The following is a 16,641-nucleotide window of genomic DNA, read 5'->3' on the forward strand; positions in this document are numbered from 1 at the left end:
ATAACCATACCTCCTTCACATTAAGTTTATATTTAGAATTTTCCTGCCTATGAGTGAAGTTACATGACCACTGAAATGTCAGCCACTCAATTGCATTTAAATGTCTGATTCTTCTCAGCTTTTACCTATGACACCAAAAAATTAATAGCCTTAATAACAGCTGAATCAAGTATTTTAGTACCCCATGTCTCTTTATTCATTCACAAGATCAATGTGCACTTGAAATCAAAAGTGTACATGTGCACTTGAGATCAAAAGGCAAAATTTCTACTGAAACACCTTCTCAAAAGTTATGAGTGTCCAGTGTCCATTAAACAACATGGCATTTTAGGGACAGGAGTGCATACATTTAAGGCCAGATTGTACTACACGGTGATATACATTACAGGAAATAATGAAGAACAGATCTAAATGTGCTTTTGGCCTTAGATCCCAAAGCGGGATTCATGTGTCTCCATTACAGCAAGATATACAATCTCCAGTCAGAAAAATGTAATAAGTTGCACTGGATCTTGGATTTCCTTCGAGAGAGAATAACTTTAATGATAGCTGATTGGATATAATCTGTCTTAATTTCTATTTCACAAACTCTGAAGCCAAACAACAATTAATCCATGCCAACAGAACCTCAACCACCATCACCAAACAGGAGTAAGGAACGTTTGTTTTGTTGTTTAAAAAAAAGAGGTGAAAGTATAAATATTTATAAATATATTCATACACCAATAAACATGTTTTTTAAACTACTGGAAAACCTGCTGTGCTGATAGATATAGCTACTTAATCTCCCAGACAAAAGAAAGTATGGAGTGTATGTATTTTACAGATGAGAGAGAGACCAGGAAGTTAACTATTTTCTACCAGTGGGTGGAAATAAGAATTTTATCCCATATTTTGTACCAATTAGTAACCTTTGGGGGATGAGGCAACAGTACAGCTATAAAATTATTACTCACAAATAAGAGAAATCTACTTCTGTGAATCAAATTTACATTGGATTTTGCTTTCTCCTCCTGAAAGGCTTGTCAATTAATCCATGCCAACTCTGGAACAATGTAAAAAAACCCTTAGTTTCCAGTTTGTTTGTTTTTTTAAAAAAAACACATTGGCATATTTACATTATATACAACCAAGGAAAGTTTAGGGAAAGGGCTTATCTTATATATGAATGGAAATACCATTAATTGCAGCTTGAAGCACTCCTCTTAGGAAAGGACACACCTCCTGGCTACACCACAACTTGTTTGTATGCTTCTTGAAAAGGGCCCTCTCTATGTTGTGTGGTTTGAAACACTGCCTGCCACACAAAACCCATGCATGAAGGTAAAAGTTGTCATGGAGCATTAAGTAACCTGTATCTGATTTTTTGAGACTAAAAATACCTTGAAATTTTTAAAATATCCACTGCACCGAAATAATACTTTGGCTTGGGTATCTCTGTAAAGCTGTACAACTCTGTAAGGTGAATGTTGATTTTGCACTCAGTACTAAGAGTCTAAGCTAAAACTATCTTATCGAGGAGACAGAAAGCTGAAAAGTTTCTCTTGAAAGATTCTGTTAGTCTTTAAGGTAGCACTGGATTCATTTTTGTTCTACTACAACAACTAACATGGCTGCCCACCTGACAGTAGTTTTTCCTTTCAAATTCCAGTAAGCAAAAGCTGGCAGGATGTCATTTTATATATTTATGCTTGCAGCCTAGAAAACAATATTGTTTCTTGCCTGGGCAAGCAACACATATTCAGTGGAGCTAACTAGGATCTTCTAGGTTCTAGCTGGTGATTTTCTACTATGTAATAGTGGAAGGGTAGGGCAGCTCCAGTTATCCTATTTGCTTCAGGTGCCCCCATGGTTCAATCTAAACTTCAGAGATCTCCTTACAAACAGTTAAAACCTTAAAAACCATATAATCCACCTGGAGTTTCAAGTCAAAAACTGGTATATAAATAACAAATAATAATGGGCTTAACCCCTCCCCCCCCAACCCCCCCCCCCATGTTCTGGCTACAGGCCTGCTCCAACTGATGGCTGTGAGTGAGCCAGGCTCCAGAGGATCATCAGCGTCATTCTCACTGTGCTGCTCAGTGACTTGGCCAGAGATCTGGCCCAGGGTGGGTGCTCGCTGGCACTACTATTGAAGACAAAATTCAGAAAAATATGTCACATACGTGGCTGAATTGTGAGCTTGGGTTGGTATCATACTAAGTGAACATCAGTGAAACTTCAGGGCAATTGCCCCAGTCCAGAAAGGGAAATACTCCTGTGCTGCTGACATAGATGCACACATAGACATACTTAACTGATGTCCACTGAAAATGATGATGGCATCTTTTGATGTAGATAGGGTGGTCTACTCCCAACCAGTCACAGTGTAGCAGGCACAGCTAATACTAGATAAATATCAGTATATTAAGGAAGAGGGTGCTGTTTGGCTAACAACAAAAGTGCACACTGAGAAAAATAAATGAAAAAAATACAAAAACATCCTTAAGTAAAAAAAATCCCCAGATCTACCAAAAACAATTATAAAGTATTGTAAAAATTGTTATTCACTTTATTAAAGCATTTGTTCTATATGTCTTGTGCATTCTTTTAAGTTCAATTGCTACCTTATTAAATTGTTTTATCAACATTCCCAGCATTGGAATTATTATTTTTTCTTCTTTTTCTTTCCTTCTGACCCTAGAGTACATAACTTACTTTAAATGGTCACTGTGGTTAACCTGGGAGAAACAAGAGTCCTTTAATTCAATTCCCTGTTCTGACTAGAACAAACACTTAAAGCTACCAATTATAAATGAAGTTTTTAAGAAGGGATAAATATATACATTGAGGGTTTCTGGTATATTTCACTAACATGTTCGGGGTTTGATTTTTTTTTGTTTTATTGTACTTATATGGGAATCGTACCAATATCTTACCTTGTATATAAATGCAGAATATATTTCACAGCTTTCTTAAGCAACTTGTTCTGTTTCCAAACGATTCCGATCCAGAGATGGTGCGAGCCCTGCGGGACCTGAACCAATTCCGCAGGGCTTGCAAAACATTTCTTTTTCAGTTGGCATTTGAGACAGAACCTGATTAACTAACGAACAGACGCTTAGCCATCTTATGTACATCAGGATTACATCATTTTAGCACCTATTTTTATATGTTTTATTTATTTTAATTAATTTATTTGTAATTGATATTTAAACTGTTATGTTTTATGTGAATCATGGGACTCCCATGTCTGTTATACTGTTTAATGTGAATCATGGGACTCCCATGTCTGTTAGCCGCCCTGAGCCCGCCTGGCGGGGAGGGCGGGATATAAAAATAAAATATTATTATTATTATTATTATTATTATTATTATTATTATTATTATTATTATTATTATTAAGAAAATATTTAGCCTAATTTTTCTGTTGCACTGCTTCTTGGTCCTGCTTTGTGACCACTTACGGTACTTAGATGGATGTGCTCAGATAAGTAACACCATAGTGGACAAATGAAAAGGCTATGTGTGAAATATAATGTGCATTTATGTATTAAGCTGTGTTCATGGGTCCTATCAGCATGTTAAGAACACCCCAAATATATGTTTCTGAGGTTATATTTTATGACAGAGTACACCTGAGTAATGTCCTGTAAAGAGTGGCCCTTGACTGAAATAGTTCCTCTTCTTTTGGCTTTAAAAATAAGGAATATAGATAATGGGGTGGATTATTATATAAAATTTTCTATAACTTTTCTGTAAGTGTGCATCCTATAAGTGAGAAAATGTGGTGTATGCACATTTTTTTTAGCAAAGACAGGTATAATATTTTAAGAGTGATGGATGGACGTGTCACAGTCCTTCAAGCACATATACCTTTTCCTGTCCTGGATCAAACACGGATATGAAAAAGCTTCTGGAAATGTTCCACCACATTGGAGAAAAGCAGATCATGTTCCTTGCCTATCCTTTAATACATATCACATCATTAACAAAGAGAGAGAGAACACACTCTTATTCTCAGCATGGTTCTGCAAGTAGTTTATAATCGTTTTACATTTTATTCTTTTGTTAAGGTGAGAAAAGACTCTAAATACACAGAAATTCAGATATGCTGGTTTTGTTTTGTTTTTGTTTTTTAAAAAAGGCACTCAGACAAGTTGGAACATAACATAACTTGGCATGGAAGGAAACTCAAAGGGCAACTAGATAAAACAAGGGAGATGATCACATTACCAGATGGGTTTAAAAGGCAACTACATATGCTCCAGTTTGCACTGGGATACAGGTAGGAGACGTTAACCTGCTTTCCAACAGAAACTGCTTTTCCAAAATTGCAATTAGTCCTGGAATGAAAAAAAAAACAAGGTACAATATGGGGAACTATTTTTTAGCTCAGAGAGACATTTATACCAGGGAAATTATATCAGCAAAAGGATTAACACAGCTCTGACCCAGCCGTGCTACAGTCTGGATCCAACCTTGAAGACCCTAGTGCTGCTTTTTCCCTAAAAAACATTGTGAGAGAGCTGATTATGGCTCCCCCTTTTCTCATCAAGATGAACACTTACAAACCCACCATCTCCCATTCCTCCTCATCAAATACCCAGCAGCAGTCCTACATTATTTCCTTTTATCCAATAAAAGCTCTATGATACATTGATTTTGAGAACTGGATAGTTTTGTTACTCATCACCAAATAGATAAAAGGAGTAAAAAAAATTTTTTTGCAACTGAAAGAATAGCCCTAAATTCTGAGGTTTTAAGGATGTAGCTTCAAAGTCAGAAGGTGCCCCAGAATTTCTTGTTATCAAAATGGCTGTTTCCTAATTATCGCTGTATAAAACAAACAGGCACCAGAGCCTGACCCAATACCCACTGAAGCCAACAGGAGAAATGTCTACATCTGGTGCCAGTGGCCTTCAGACCTTATTCCCTTGAAGTTTTCACAGAAACTCAAGGGATGGAATGTTGTTTAAACAAGGCAATTATAAATGAACTTTTAAAAAAGGAGTAAATATATACCATGAGACTTTCTGGAATGCCTCACTGTGGTTTTGACCATTGTATTATACAAGAATCACCACAGCAGGTGTTCCCACCTAGATTAGAGGGACACCCTGATTGGCAGAATCTGGGGCTGTCTCTGCAACTAGAAAGTGAGGCTTAATTTTAACGATACAAATTCCTTTATTGCATGAATAATCCTGCTTGGGGGGTAGAGGTGAAGGAGGAGAAAACAATATGATAATTATTTTTTACATTACCGGTTACTAGATATATGCGCATTCCTATATCTATTTATAAAAATTAACTATCAATCAATCATGGCTATTATTCCAAAACCTACTTTATTTCCAAGGGATGCATTTGTTAAGTGGCTATGCGTGGTCAAAATATAGCAAGGGAAATGTGCAGGTACCTTAATGAGCAGCATATGACAATGTCCCATGATCCACATTAGGAAGGCACTACTTATTCTTTGCTTGTTTGTTTTTTGTCACTTTTGATCTAAACAGTTCTGTGGAGAATAAAATGCTGGGCCACCTAACAAACACTGAAGGTACCAAATGAGGCGACTTTCCATATGCTTGCCTCTCTGCCAGCGAGCAAATTGGCTACACAATTTAAAATGCACCAGCACACATGATATATTGTAAAAATGCAGAGTCAGCTTCCTCCCAGTCCCAGCCTTAGCTGCAAGTGAGCGAAGGGCTGGCCCTTTAAGGAGTTAACTCAGTCGTGAGAGATGCTGCTGTTGTGGCTCGCTAAATCCCCAGGAGTGCAGTTAAGAAATAGACAGCTGTCTCTTTAAGTGTCATTTCCTTCTATTGTATTTGAATCGTGATCAGGAAAGAGGATGTGAAACCAGCGAGGCTCTGCGGAGACCACTGAGGCTAGCTCCACAATCATAGCCATAATAGTAGCAACGACAATAATAATGGTGGTGGCGGAGGAGCGGAGGATGATCGAAGCTGCCTCTCTAGACCGTGCCCTGAGCTACACAGGCAGAAAGCATAAGCCCAGCAAAGGGGAGACTTTGGGAGAAGCTCAGCAGTGACAGCCGAGCGACGATACAGAGCAACAGCAAAGCAGCAGCAGCAGCAGCAGCCTCTGCCCAGTTCTCATACAGCGAACGGGAGGAGCATGGCAAGGATGAGAGGTTAGATCCTAAGGGTTAGCCTGCCTTACAGAGACACAACAGCAACAGCGTCAACAACACAACTGCCCACCTTCTCTCCCCCCCCCTCTCTCCCCCTCCGTTGGTTTTACAGAAGGAAATCCTGCGAATGTCATTGGGAGTGGAAGGGGGGGCGGAGGTGCCACTCTGCCGCTGGTGGTGAAAAGGCATTCAGGAACAGGCAGCCTTTGTGGGGGCAGCGGGGGCAGATCTCATCGCAGACAAAACCACCACCACACTACAAAGGACCAAGACCAGCCAATGTCATCAGCCATCGAAAGAAAAAGCCTCGAGCCCTCCGAGTAAGTGGCCTTCCTCTCAATTTCCTAGCTACCTCCAACTTTGTCTTCGGATGGATGCACATTGTCTGCAATCCATGGGCTTGTGGGAGTCGGGGGAACCTTGTTTGACAGGATTTCTGGTACCAGCTTCTGGGGAGACTGCTCTCAGAAAGTGTACGCTGCAGAGAAATACAATAGGGCTGCATCTTCCTTTCTGCCGGTTATATATGTGTACATGCCTTTCTAGAAAGCCACTCTTTCCCGTCCCGTTTCCTTTACCACAATTGCACGGTTTTTATGGATGAACTGTGCAGTATGTCTGGCTGTTTTAGCATATTTTTATTAAGCTAGTATTAGACTCTGTTCTAAAAACTGCCTGACTGCTACTTGTGTGTGTGTGTGTGGGGGGGAGTAGCAGCCCAAATTCAGAGGCACACACAAGTTCCGCATTTTGAGTTGGAGACAAATTATCAGAATCATCAGCTTTCTTATTAAGCTCCTGTTGAGGGTAAAATGGGAGGACCATTTGGATAAATGCCTTTTCCTCTGCTTGGAAGGTTAGGTGATGCTGATGAAAGGGATTTCAGAGGGATGGGGTAGGTAGCCTAATGCTTTCCAAAAGCCTACATTGTTTTTAGTCTCTCTTTCTCTTATTCCCCTCCCTGCCCAGCTAAACTGGCTGGTTAGACTAAAAGGTCAAGGCTGTTATCAGATGAGTGCTCAACTTCCACATTTTCATAATGCAAACCACCAGCTTGAAACTTTCAACAAAATGTCAAACAAGATGGGGAGTCTATGCCAAAGCTGGTTTTTTTCCTCTCCCTCAGACTGACAAATGAACCAAAGAAGTCAAAATTGTCTTAAATGATTATAGAATTAAGATTTTCAGATGGATGTATTGTGACTGCCCTGCTGTATTTGCAAACTTTTGCAAATATGTACAGTTTTGGGGATGAGTTCAGTTTATTGTATTAGAATTATCATTGTAACTTCAGAATTGTAATCTTACATACAGAAGTAAAAACAACAAGGAGCCTTGTGCCTTGCTTGTTTTTTGTTGTTGTTTGTTTTTTGCTGCTACAGACAGTTATGCAGCTGAAAGTTACCAGGGAACAATTCCCATTGAACTCAGTGAGACTTACTTCTGAATAAGCACATAAGCTCAAACTGCATGGCTGCACTTATGATGGCTATATTTTATTTTCCTGGAACTTAATGGTTTTGTGGTATCCTTGCTAGGCAGAATAATTGCAACTTTCAGTATTCTCCTTTAAACTATCAGTGCATGTTTAACTAATTTGTTAATTTATAAATTATAAAGAACAAGAAGAATGTGATCCTGTGAGCAGTTATTTCGGATTAAGTAGCACTAAAGTGGAAAGGACTTATATTATGGATGTGGGCAGTTCTGCAGTCATTTTCCTGGAAAGCCTTATGACCTAATCCTAACCTTGCTTTCTGAGAAGTCTAATTTATTTCTATAGTATTTACTTTCAAGTAGGTATGGTTAGGGTGAGTTGGTAACCACATTCAGATAAAACATTTTCACATACGTCTTAATATCGTTATGTGAAGACACAAGCATTATGCATTCGTTATAACTATTCTATCTTTTTCTGTTCACATGTTAATCTTCCACTTTGAACTTTGATAATTGATTTTTGCAAGTGTCAACATAAAAGTGTGATGTTAATCTAGCAATTTATGGTCCAGAAAACAAGTGCATCAAAAATTCTAAAATACCAGAAAACATTTTATTGGCATTTTTAAAAAAGAACTATCACAAGCTTTACATCGTAGCCATACAACCCAAACCTTAGCAATGAAAGATATTGGAAGCTGCATCTGAAATACCAACACGATAAATTTACTGCAAAGGGCAATTCTGTTCTGGTTTCTTAGTTGTTTATATGGATCTATAAGGTGTTGTTTAAATTATTTCTGAATACAGGCTCCATAGACTGCATAATGCTATGCTTACCGTTCTGTTGTATTTTTTCAGTAACCTGACCACTTCCATGACATACTCATGAAAAACATTGAGTCTTGTTTGACTTTAACATGGTTTGAATAGGACACCTCTGGTTGAAATAATGTCTAGAACAGATGTTTACATTTTGAGGATATCAGTTTGGACCTGCTCATGAAAAAAGTAATTGCTACTGACTTACCGGTAACTTACAGGATCCTAAATAAAGGGCTAATGTGCTGAGTTTCTTAAACAAGAAAGGAGGAGTAGGGGGGGGGGGATTGTCATGACCAAACATTGCCATATAGGTATGAAATTAAGTAGGAGATTTTCTTTGTGGTAACAAAAATGGATTTAGTACAAAACACCATTGAAGCTTTATTATGTTTCAGGTGTTGTAAGTAATAGCTGATTTAAAAAAAAACCCAACTAAATGTATTGAAAAAACTTCACTTCCCTCAAATATCATTTTTGTGATATTGCTTTGAAAAGAAGAAATACAACAGAAATGCTAATTTCTTTCTCCAATGTAATGCATTCTAGTCTATGACCTTTTCTTGCCTCAGCAGTTTTATAATAATAATTATTATAAATGCTAGAAAATGACTGTTGTCATAATTTCTTGGTAACCAGGGCTGTAATTAAGAAGGAGACAAGGACAGTAACTAAGTGATTGGTTGTAACCTTTAGTATCTCCAGTGAAGGTATTTAAGTACTAGAAAACAGCTTGAAATCCTGGCAAGCAACTGGTAGTCAGAGTAGTGCTAGGTGGCCAATGGCCTCATTCAGTATTAGGTCAAGCTACATATGAGTTCCATGTTGTGATGTACCAGCTAATGCTCTTGAGGGACCACAGTTTCCTAGCCTAGAACTTAGGAATAGAGTCATAAATGGAGGCTGTCCTCTGGATGGAAGAGTCTTCAAATTTTTAAAAAGTAGAATAAGAAGTGGGTGATGCTGATTAACTGTAGGGTACATTTGTCTGTGTGAGAGGTTCTTCTCAGACTTCTAAAAATGGAATTTTTGCTTAGGTGAGGGCTTGACAGGGCAGGAATTGGTGAGATCAGAGCTTGATCTCACCTGGACTCTAGGTGCCTTTTTAGCATTAGAAGCGCATAATGAAGGATTGGGTAGTTTTACTCTGGACATTTTAACAGTCTTATATCAGTATATTTGTAATTTGATATGTAGTGTGGATGTAACATCTATAGTGGCTAGAATGTACATTAGATTTCATTCCCAATTTGTTTCTCAGTTTACAGTTGTTCACATGTGGAACAAATGTTTCAAGAGAGGTTCAAGCATACTAATTAGCATCACTTATAATAATTGCCCAGAGCAATCAGCCCAGAGGATGGAGTGAACATTGTTAACAGTTTGATCAAGATCCATAATGTATGCCATTAAATCATGCAATTAACTTTGAAAACACAAGTTCTCCTCCTCCCCTCCTGTGGCAATGTTTATGAGCTTAGGGTTAAAATGTGTTAGAACCTCTTACTGTGAGCAGCTGACTGCGCAGACTGTCAGTATTTCACAGGAAGTACTTTTCAACAGCAATTGCCAAATGGAATATCCAGGGAACAAAGAGGCTTTTGGGGGAGATAATACTTTTATATTAAGAAACAGCTTTCTCATCTCTATTATATTACCAACTGCATTATTTCAGCTTTTCTCCTGCAAATAAGGTTTCCCCAGGAAAGTAACTGTGTACTAGTTACTGATAGGGTTAATTGCTATACTGAAAAACTTTGTTGGATCTTCCCACATTTGTACAGCTTATGTATTATTGGTTATTACTGAAATAAACAGTATCAATTACTTTTTTAGGTTTAGATTAATTCAGGAGAAAACATGCACTCACAAATGAAGAAATAAGAAGGGAACAAACTCTCATATGTCTTCTTTTCCTTGAACATAATATTCCTACTATGGGAGCTGCTTTTCTACAGTATCACCGTCTGCTACAACCACAGGGGCAAGAGCCAATCACAGAAGTCTTTAATGCAAAATTGTTGCCTAATCAGGGATGAAAGTAGGGCTGTAATGTTTAAAAAGTATCCTCTGGTCAAGCAAACTGAATTAAAGAAAATTCTTTTAAAAAAACATTTATTTGTACGAGAAAATAGAATATTTTCCAGCCCAAGTCTAAATATATTTATCACTTGCTTTCATGCATGTTGGATAATGTACCCTTGATACACAACTGCAATAATTTGCAACTGGATTTTCCTGTTTCACACCAGAAGCAGGGATCCCACTTTACAAAATCAGCACCAAAAACATTAATTAGCCATTTTGGCAGATGTGTAGTCCAATCCTATGCATTTTAACCTAGGAATGGAACTCTTGTTCTCAAGTAATTGTGCATATGGTTGCCCCTCTGGCAAAGTTATTTCTTCACATTACAATGAAACAAATCCAGAGTTGCCACTGAGTGTACACTCAGTAGAGAACTGCTGCCAGTCACTGCTCCCATCTGTATAACATCTATGTTTGCAAACACATTTGCTGCATTCCCATTTTAACTATTCAGACATACACTTAAATTTTATGTTTGCTTTAACTGTTGTGAGCCACCCTGAGCCCGTTAGAAGAGGACGGGATATAAATTTGATTAAATAAATAAATACACTTAAACTAAATTAGGCATGTGTCTAAAATGGCCTTCAAAGAAAGATTAATTACATTCAGCATCTCATCATGGGAGCAATATACACATCCCACTATTTATATGGCGCGATACTAACTGCAGCAAAAGGAGCACTGGACAGAAAGGACAACATGACGAGCTCATTAAGTCAAACCATTTGGTGGTACAGACAATATAATCCAAATTCAGCATTAATTCATTAGATAGCCCTGTACAAGAGGTTCACTATCTCTGCTGTAGACTACCTGACCTATAAAATTGATGTAAAATTTAGTTCTCTCTCTCAAATACGTATAGTAATTGTAAAAGTGGACAAGATCAAGACAACCATTTCATTTCAAGCATGATAATAATACAAGTTAGGACTTCATGACATTGTTTGCAAGTATTTATCTTATTGGAAAATGATGCAAAATGCTCATGTTAGGATCGAAATAATGGCTATGTTTGTCAAAGGAAGGGGTTCAAAACTAAAGTTACTTTGTATGATACAAAGTTACTTTGTATGATATGTATCTCTTACACAGATCTTGTTTTTCTTCATTCTGTCTACAAACCCACTTTACAGCACTAGTGGAGAGCACAGCACTATGCATGATACAGAAAGTTGTTAAAGGGGAAATATTTTAATAGCAGCAGCACCTGCAGGGGCTATGACTCACATATAGGACAAGCTTATGTAAACAAGGCAACCGGTGGTTACTCTGGCACTACTTCTGCATACTTTGCTATCTATAGTTGTCAGAATAATTGACAATATGTGACAGATGGGGCAAAAATATTAATTATTAACCAAGAATTGCTGCATTCTTGCTGATTTCTTATATCATTCTATTAATTAAATGAAAATATAATCACAACAGTGTATACTAAACACTAAAAATAAATATAATTTTGCACCAGGAAAGGCTCTTTTTCTAAATAATACAAATTACATATATTTGCACATTTTGCTTCTGTATATAAATTACTGCATTTCTACTAGTACTGTGGAAGAGCAAACAAGCCCCTTAAGCTTGCTCCCTTTTCACTGGAGATCCTGCTCAGATGCCAACTGACATTTTCCAGAGCATTTTTCATATATTGTTAAGTTTATTTTTGCATTAAGGACTAGAAACTGGGTGGGTTTCTAAAATTCCAAGCTGAGATTCTCAGAATGTTGAATTTTTCACTTGGTCCTCCTCAGTGGGACCTTTCTATAACTACTTCCCTTTTGTCTCTGGTTTTTGTTTTTATGTACAAAGGGAGAAAAATCAGATTAGAAGTCCTGTTAAATTTAAGATACCAGAATGCTGCTTCAACTTTGCTTCCAAGTGGTTTTCTAAGTGTTTTTCTAAATACTACTTCTTTCTGCTAGGGAGCCTGTGGATGAGGTACTCCAAATACCTCCATCCTTATTAACATGTGGAGGCTGCCAACAGAACATTGGGGACCGTTACTTCCTCAAAGCCATTGATCAGTACTGGCACGAAGACTGCCTTAGCTGTGACTTATGTGGCTGCAGACTTGGAGAGGTGGGAAGACGGCTGTATTATAAATTGGGAAGAAAACTATGTCGAAGAGACTATCTCAGGTACATCAACTTTTTACCCTGTTGCCTCTGTTTTCTTTAGCAGAACTATCTGGAACAAAATTACTTACAATATTATAGTTTAAGATTGCGAAGGACCTAACTCAGCCTGCCCAGAAAGGATATACATGATAGCTGAAACTGAGTAGCCAAATCTGGATAAGGCCCTTGAAGATTAGCTTGGCTGGTTGACTCTCACAGCCAAGTTTGATGCACAGGAAACAGGGATGGGATGGAGGTGAAAGAAAGCAGCTTTTCCACCCATGGCCCTGAAACTAATCTGTTTCAACTCTCAAGTTGTGCAAGTTCCTTCACTGTAGACAAAGCACTGGTGTTAGGATCACACAATCAGTGAGTTAAGCCTGCATTTCTTCTGGGTTTGGGTGGAGATGGGCTGTTGAAATGAAATTTTACAACTGGTGTTCAAACTGATATACATGTACATACCATACGAGGTGTCTGTACATATTTTCTATTTATGAATAACATTAAGAATATTTTATGCCAACTAGATTGCTAACAAATAGTGTATTCTTGGTCACATTTAGGGTTGCTGACTTTGGGTTTGGGAATTCCTGGAGATTTGGGGGTGGATCCTGAGAAGAGTGGGAAGTGATCTCCATGAGGTATCATGCTATATGATCCCCTCTCTAAAGCAGTCATTTTCTCCAGGAGAACTGATCTCTGTAGTCTAGTGATCAGTTATAATTCCAGATCTACAGCCCCCAGTTGGAGGCAGCCAATATTAGTTATATTTCAAGTATATTGGGTAATTGGTATATCTGCAGTTCTTCATTTGTGTGATACTGGGTACTGATTGGTAGGGTCTATCCCAGGGGTGGCCAACGGTAGCTCTCCAGATGTTTTTTGCCCGCAACTCCCATCAGCCGCAGCCAGCATGGCCAATGGCTGGAGCTGATGGGAACTGTAAGCAAAAAACATCTGGAGAGCTACCGTTGGCCACCCCTGGTCTATCCAGTTTATTTACAGCTTCTCTGCGGCTGTGTTAACATATTGAAAATTCATTTGGGTGGGAGAGGAATAAATGGCTAACCCCCACCCTAATTATTCCACTTCAGAGCCTTTTCCGGTAGCAGCTTTGTTTGTGTAGGACTAGCTTTGTGTAATGTAATATACAGTTAATCTCCTATGTATGTACAACACCCTGAAAGATTCAGCCCTATTTCCACTAGCTGAATATTTTGTCACTGTAATGGCAGAAAATATGGGCTGCTAAATTAATGCATTTTTGTGCCTTGTAATTCGATATGTTCCATCTTTTCACAGTATAATGTGTTAATTATCTGTGTCTGCTAATGAAGAATTTCATAGACATGGGCTGTTAAATTGGCTTTTCCATTTCTCACATCTGTAATTCAAATATAAAATCTATAGTGGTTAGAAAATTAATATATAGAGAGAGAGCAGAAATAGAGAGAGTTTAAAACTGGCTGTCTTCCACATTTCATACAACAGACTCAAAGGGTTGTTGATCATGGCAAAATGAACAGTGACACCTCCTGGTAGACAAGGAATTAACAGTGACATTTTGAATCCAGTCAGAATTGGATATTAAACACTGGATACTAAACACTATTTGACATAAATCACAAATATATTTTAAAATTCACTTAAAATTCACTTACCCTTATTACAATGTCTGATAAAACATACATGTTGGAATATTACTGTAGTTAATAAGTTCTGTGGGCAGCAGTCTATATTAATTATTAATATAGTTTACCTTATGAAGGAAGAACATCAGTTACTAAAACACACGTGAGATCCTGTAATAATAGTCCAAAATGGAACAAAGCCAATTCATCAACTATCAGGCAAACTTCTATTAGTAGCACGCATAGGAAAAAACAAAAAAGCAAGAGAATTATCACAGCAGCATCAACTTCCCTCTTCTGTCACAAAAATTTGAACATCTGATGATGACAAATCTAAACTCTTTGCAGCTTCACAGCTCAAAGTCAAATACATAAGAACTTGTGCTTTACTTCTGTAACAAATGCATCTGACTCTTTTGGATTTCTTCCCCCAAAGGCTTTTTGGCCAAGATGGCCTCTGTGCTTCCTGTGACAAGCGAATCCGGGCCTACGAGATGACCATGAGAGTGAAGGACAAAGTGTACCACCTGGAATGCTTCAAATGTGCTGCTTGCCAGAAACACTTTTGTGTTGGTGACAGATACCTTCTCATCAACTCAGACATAGTGTGTGAGCAGGACATCTATGAGTGGACTAAGATCAATGGGATGATATAGCCCATTTGTGCCTCATAGTCTCCAAAATTAATCTCATGGGTGACACAAATACCTAGCAATGGTGAGGAGATTATCGCTCACAACATCTATGTGATTGTCTAAGATAGAGGAAATGTCGCTGAATTCACAGGCCAGCGCTGCATCATGTATAAATGGTGACTGGGGACGGAAACTGTAGCAGATAGATGGATTTCTATTAGCAAATATGTTTTGATGATAAACTAACATTCTCAAAGGGGATGATGAAAGCAGAGGAACTAATATAAAAATAACCATGGACTCTCCTGACTGGAGAATTCAGTAGTGACATGTAAAAAGAAAGATAATATGGTTCTGACATTTGCAGACTAGGTTTATGTAATTTATTTTTCTTTGCTACATTTCTAGTTATTCTACATAGACTGTAATTCCAAAGTTAGTACAAGACAGAACAATGTGGAGCAGGGGAGGGGAAGACTCCAATTATTCAGAGTAATTTGATTCTCCAAAGCCTTATGTTTTGGATGTGGAAAGAGGGGCTTCTCTGTTGCAGGAAAATTACCTCTTGACATATGACATGAAAATTATAACCTTTGCCTGCAATTCTGCAGCAATTTACATGCACTTAGTTACATTTGCTTAAGTCCTTAGAAATCACAGAAACTTATAGGCATTTAACATGGTTCAGGACTGCAGCCTTAAATGTGAAACAACTATTTCAATAAATTTGAATGAATAGCTACCTTTTGGTGCCATTGTTTGAAGGTGAGAAATTTCACCTCTCATTTCTATACAAATATAAATTTAAAGAGTTATTCAGCTATTTTATTAACTTAGACAATGACAATAAATAATTTGTTGTATGTAGTATAATCTTGCAGATTTAATAAAAATTACCAATTTAAAAGCTGTTGTTCTTTTTATTAAATTATACTGAGTGCTTTTCCTGTGTAGTTTTAAGTCTAGTAATTGTACAGCAACCACCTATTTGTTGTGCATAGTTCAGATTTCTTTCCCCCAGTGTCATGCTTTTTGTTCTGGGGAATTTGCTGAATATGTAAGTTAGAAAATGGAAATTTTCCTACAAGCAATACTTCCATTGCTGTTGTGACTTCTGTGTAATTTGCAATGATATGAGTGCCTCAAATGCCTACTGGATATTGCCTGTATGATGCAACTGGCAAGAGTAGTGGCACAATTCCTCCCTGTTCATGCTGTGCAATTTGAGACCTTTTTGTTTTAAAACTGCTTTCTAGGTGGAGTAACTCTCTATGGTATCAGACTTGGCTACATCATTCCTTTTTTGGGGGAAAGGGGGGCACTAGAAAGGTTACCCCTACCCTGCTGAGCAATCCACCACAATTTTGTGACCTTTTTGTTTTTCATTTATGTTATCTAAGTTCTTAAAAGTTGGGTGCTATACTTTTTTTTTTTAACCCTGACTTTTTGTAAAGGGAGAAGTAGTATTGCAGCTAATCATTTATTTCATTCTATGGTGGGCCAAATGTTATGCTATTATCCAGGGGTCATTTTGTAGAAAAATAGGTGATGGAGCTAGGCTTCCCAACCCCCCCGCCCTGGTGGGGGATCCCCGAATTTGCAGCCTCCTCCACCGCTCTCAAAAAATCTGGAAGCGAGGGCGGGGGGGGGGGAGAGAGAACATACCTGTAGGCATCATGTTATTGTAGAGCTTCTGATCCGTTTTTAAAATGTGTCCCTTTAAGGCTGCACAGGAAACAGGAAACAGGAAGGGC

The 16,641-nt window shown here is 38.0% G+C and overlaps 1 protein-coding gene across 1 annotated transcript; it reads left to right on the forward strand.

Annotated features, from left to right (window-relative positions):
* The first annotated feature begins 5,838 nt into the window (after positions 1-5,838).
* On the forward strand, positions 5,839-15,794 carry LMO2 (LIM domain only 2). The gene is made up of 4 exons (XM_060261752.1): positions 5,839-6,145; positions 6,258-6,465; positions 12,424-12,639; positions 14,689-15,794. Exons 1-4 carry the CDS (start codon positions 6,130-6,132, stop codon positions 14,906-14,908), a joined length of 660 nt encoding a protein of 219 aa, XP_060117735.1. The 5' UTR covers positions 5,839-6,129; the 3' UTR covers positions 14,909-15,794.
* The last annotated feature ends 847 nt before the right edge of the window (positions 15,795-16,641 follow it).

This window comes from Heteronotia binoei, chromosome 21 (assembly GCF_032191835.1).
Source record: "Heteronotia binoei isolate CCM8104 ecotype False Entrance Well chromosome 21, APGP_CSIRO_Hbin_v1, whole genome shotgun sequence".
Lineage (NCBI taxonomy): Eukaryota > Metazoa > Chordata > Lepidosauria > Squamata > Gekkonidae > Heteronotia > Heteronotia binoei.

Excerpts from the sequence above, each read along its gene's own strand:
- LMO2 (XM_060261752.1), top strand. Across the intron at positions 6,466-12,423 it reads AAAAGCCTCGAGCCCTCCGA|GGAGCCTGTGGATGAGGTAC; the intron begins GTAAGTGGCCTT and ends TCTTTCTGCTAG. Across the intron at positions 12,640-14,688 it reads TGTCGAAGAGACTATCTCAG|GCTTTTTGGCCAAGATGGCC; the intron begins GTACATCAACTT and ends CTTCCCCCAAAG.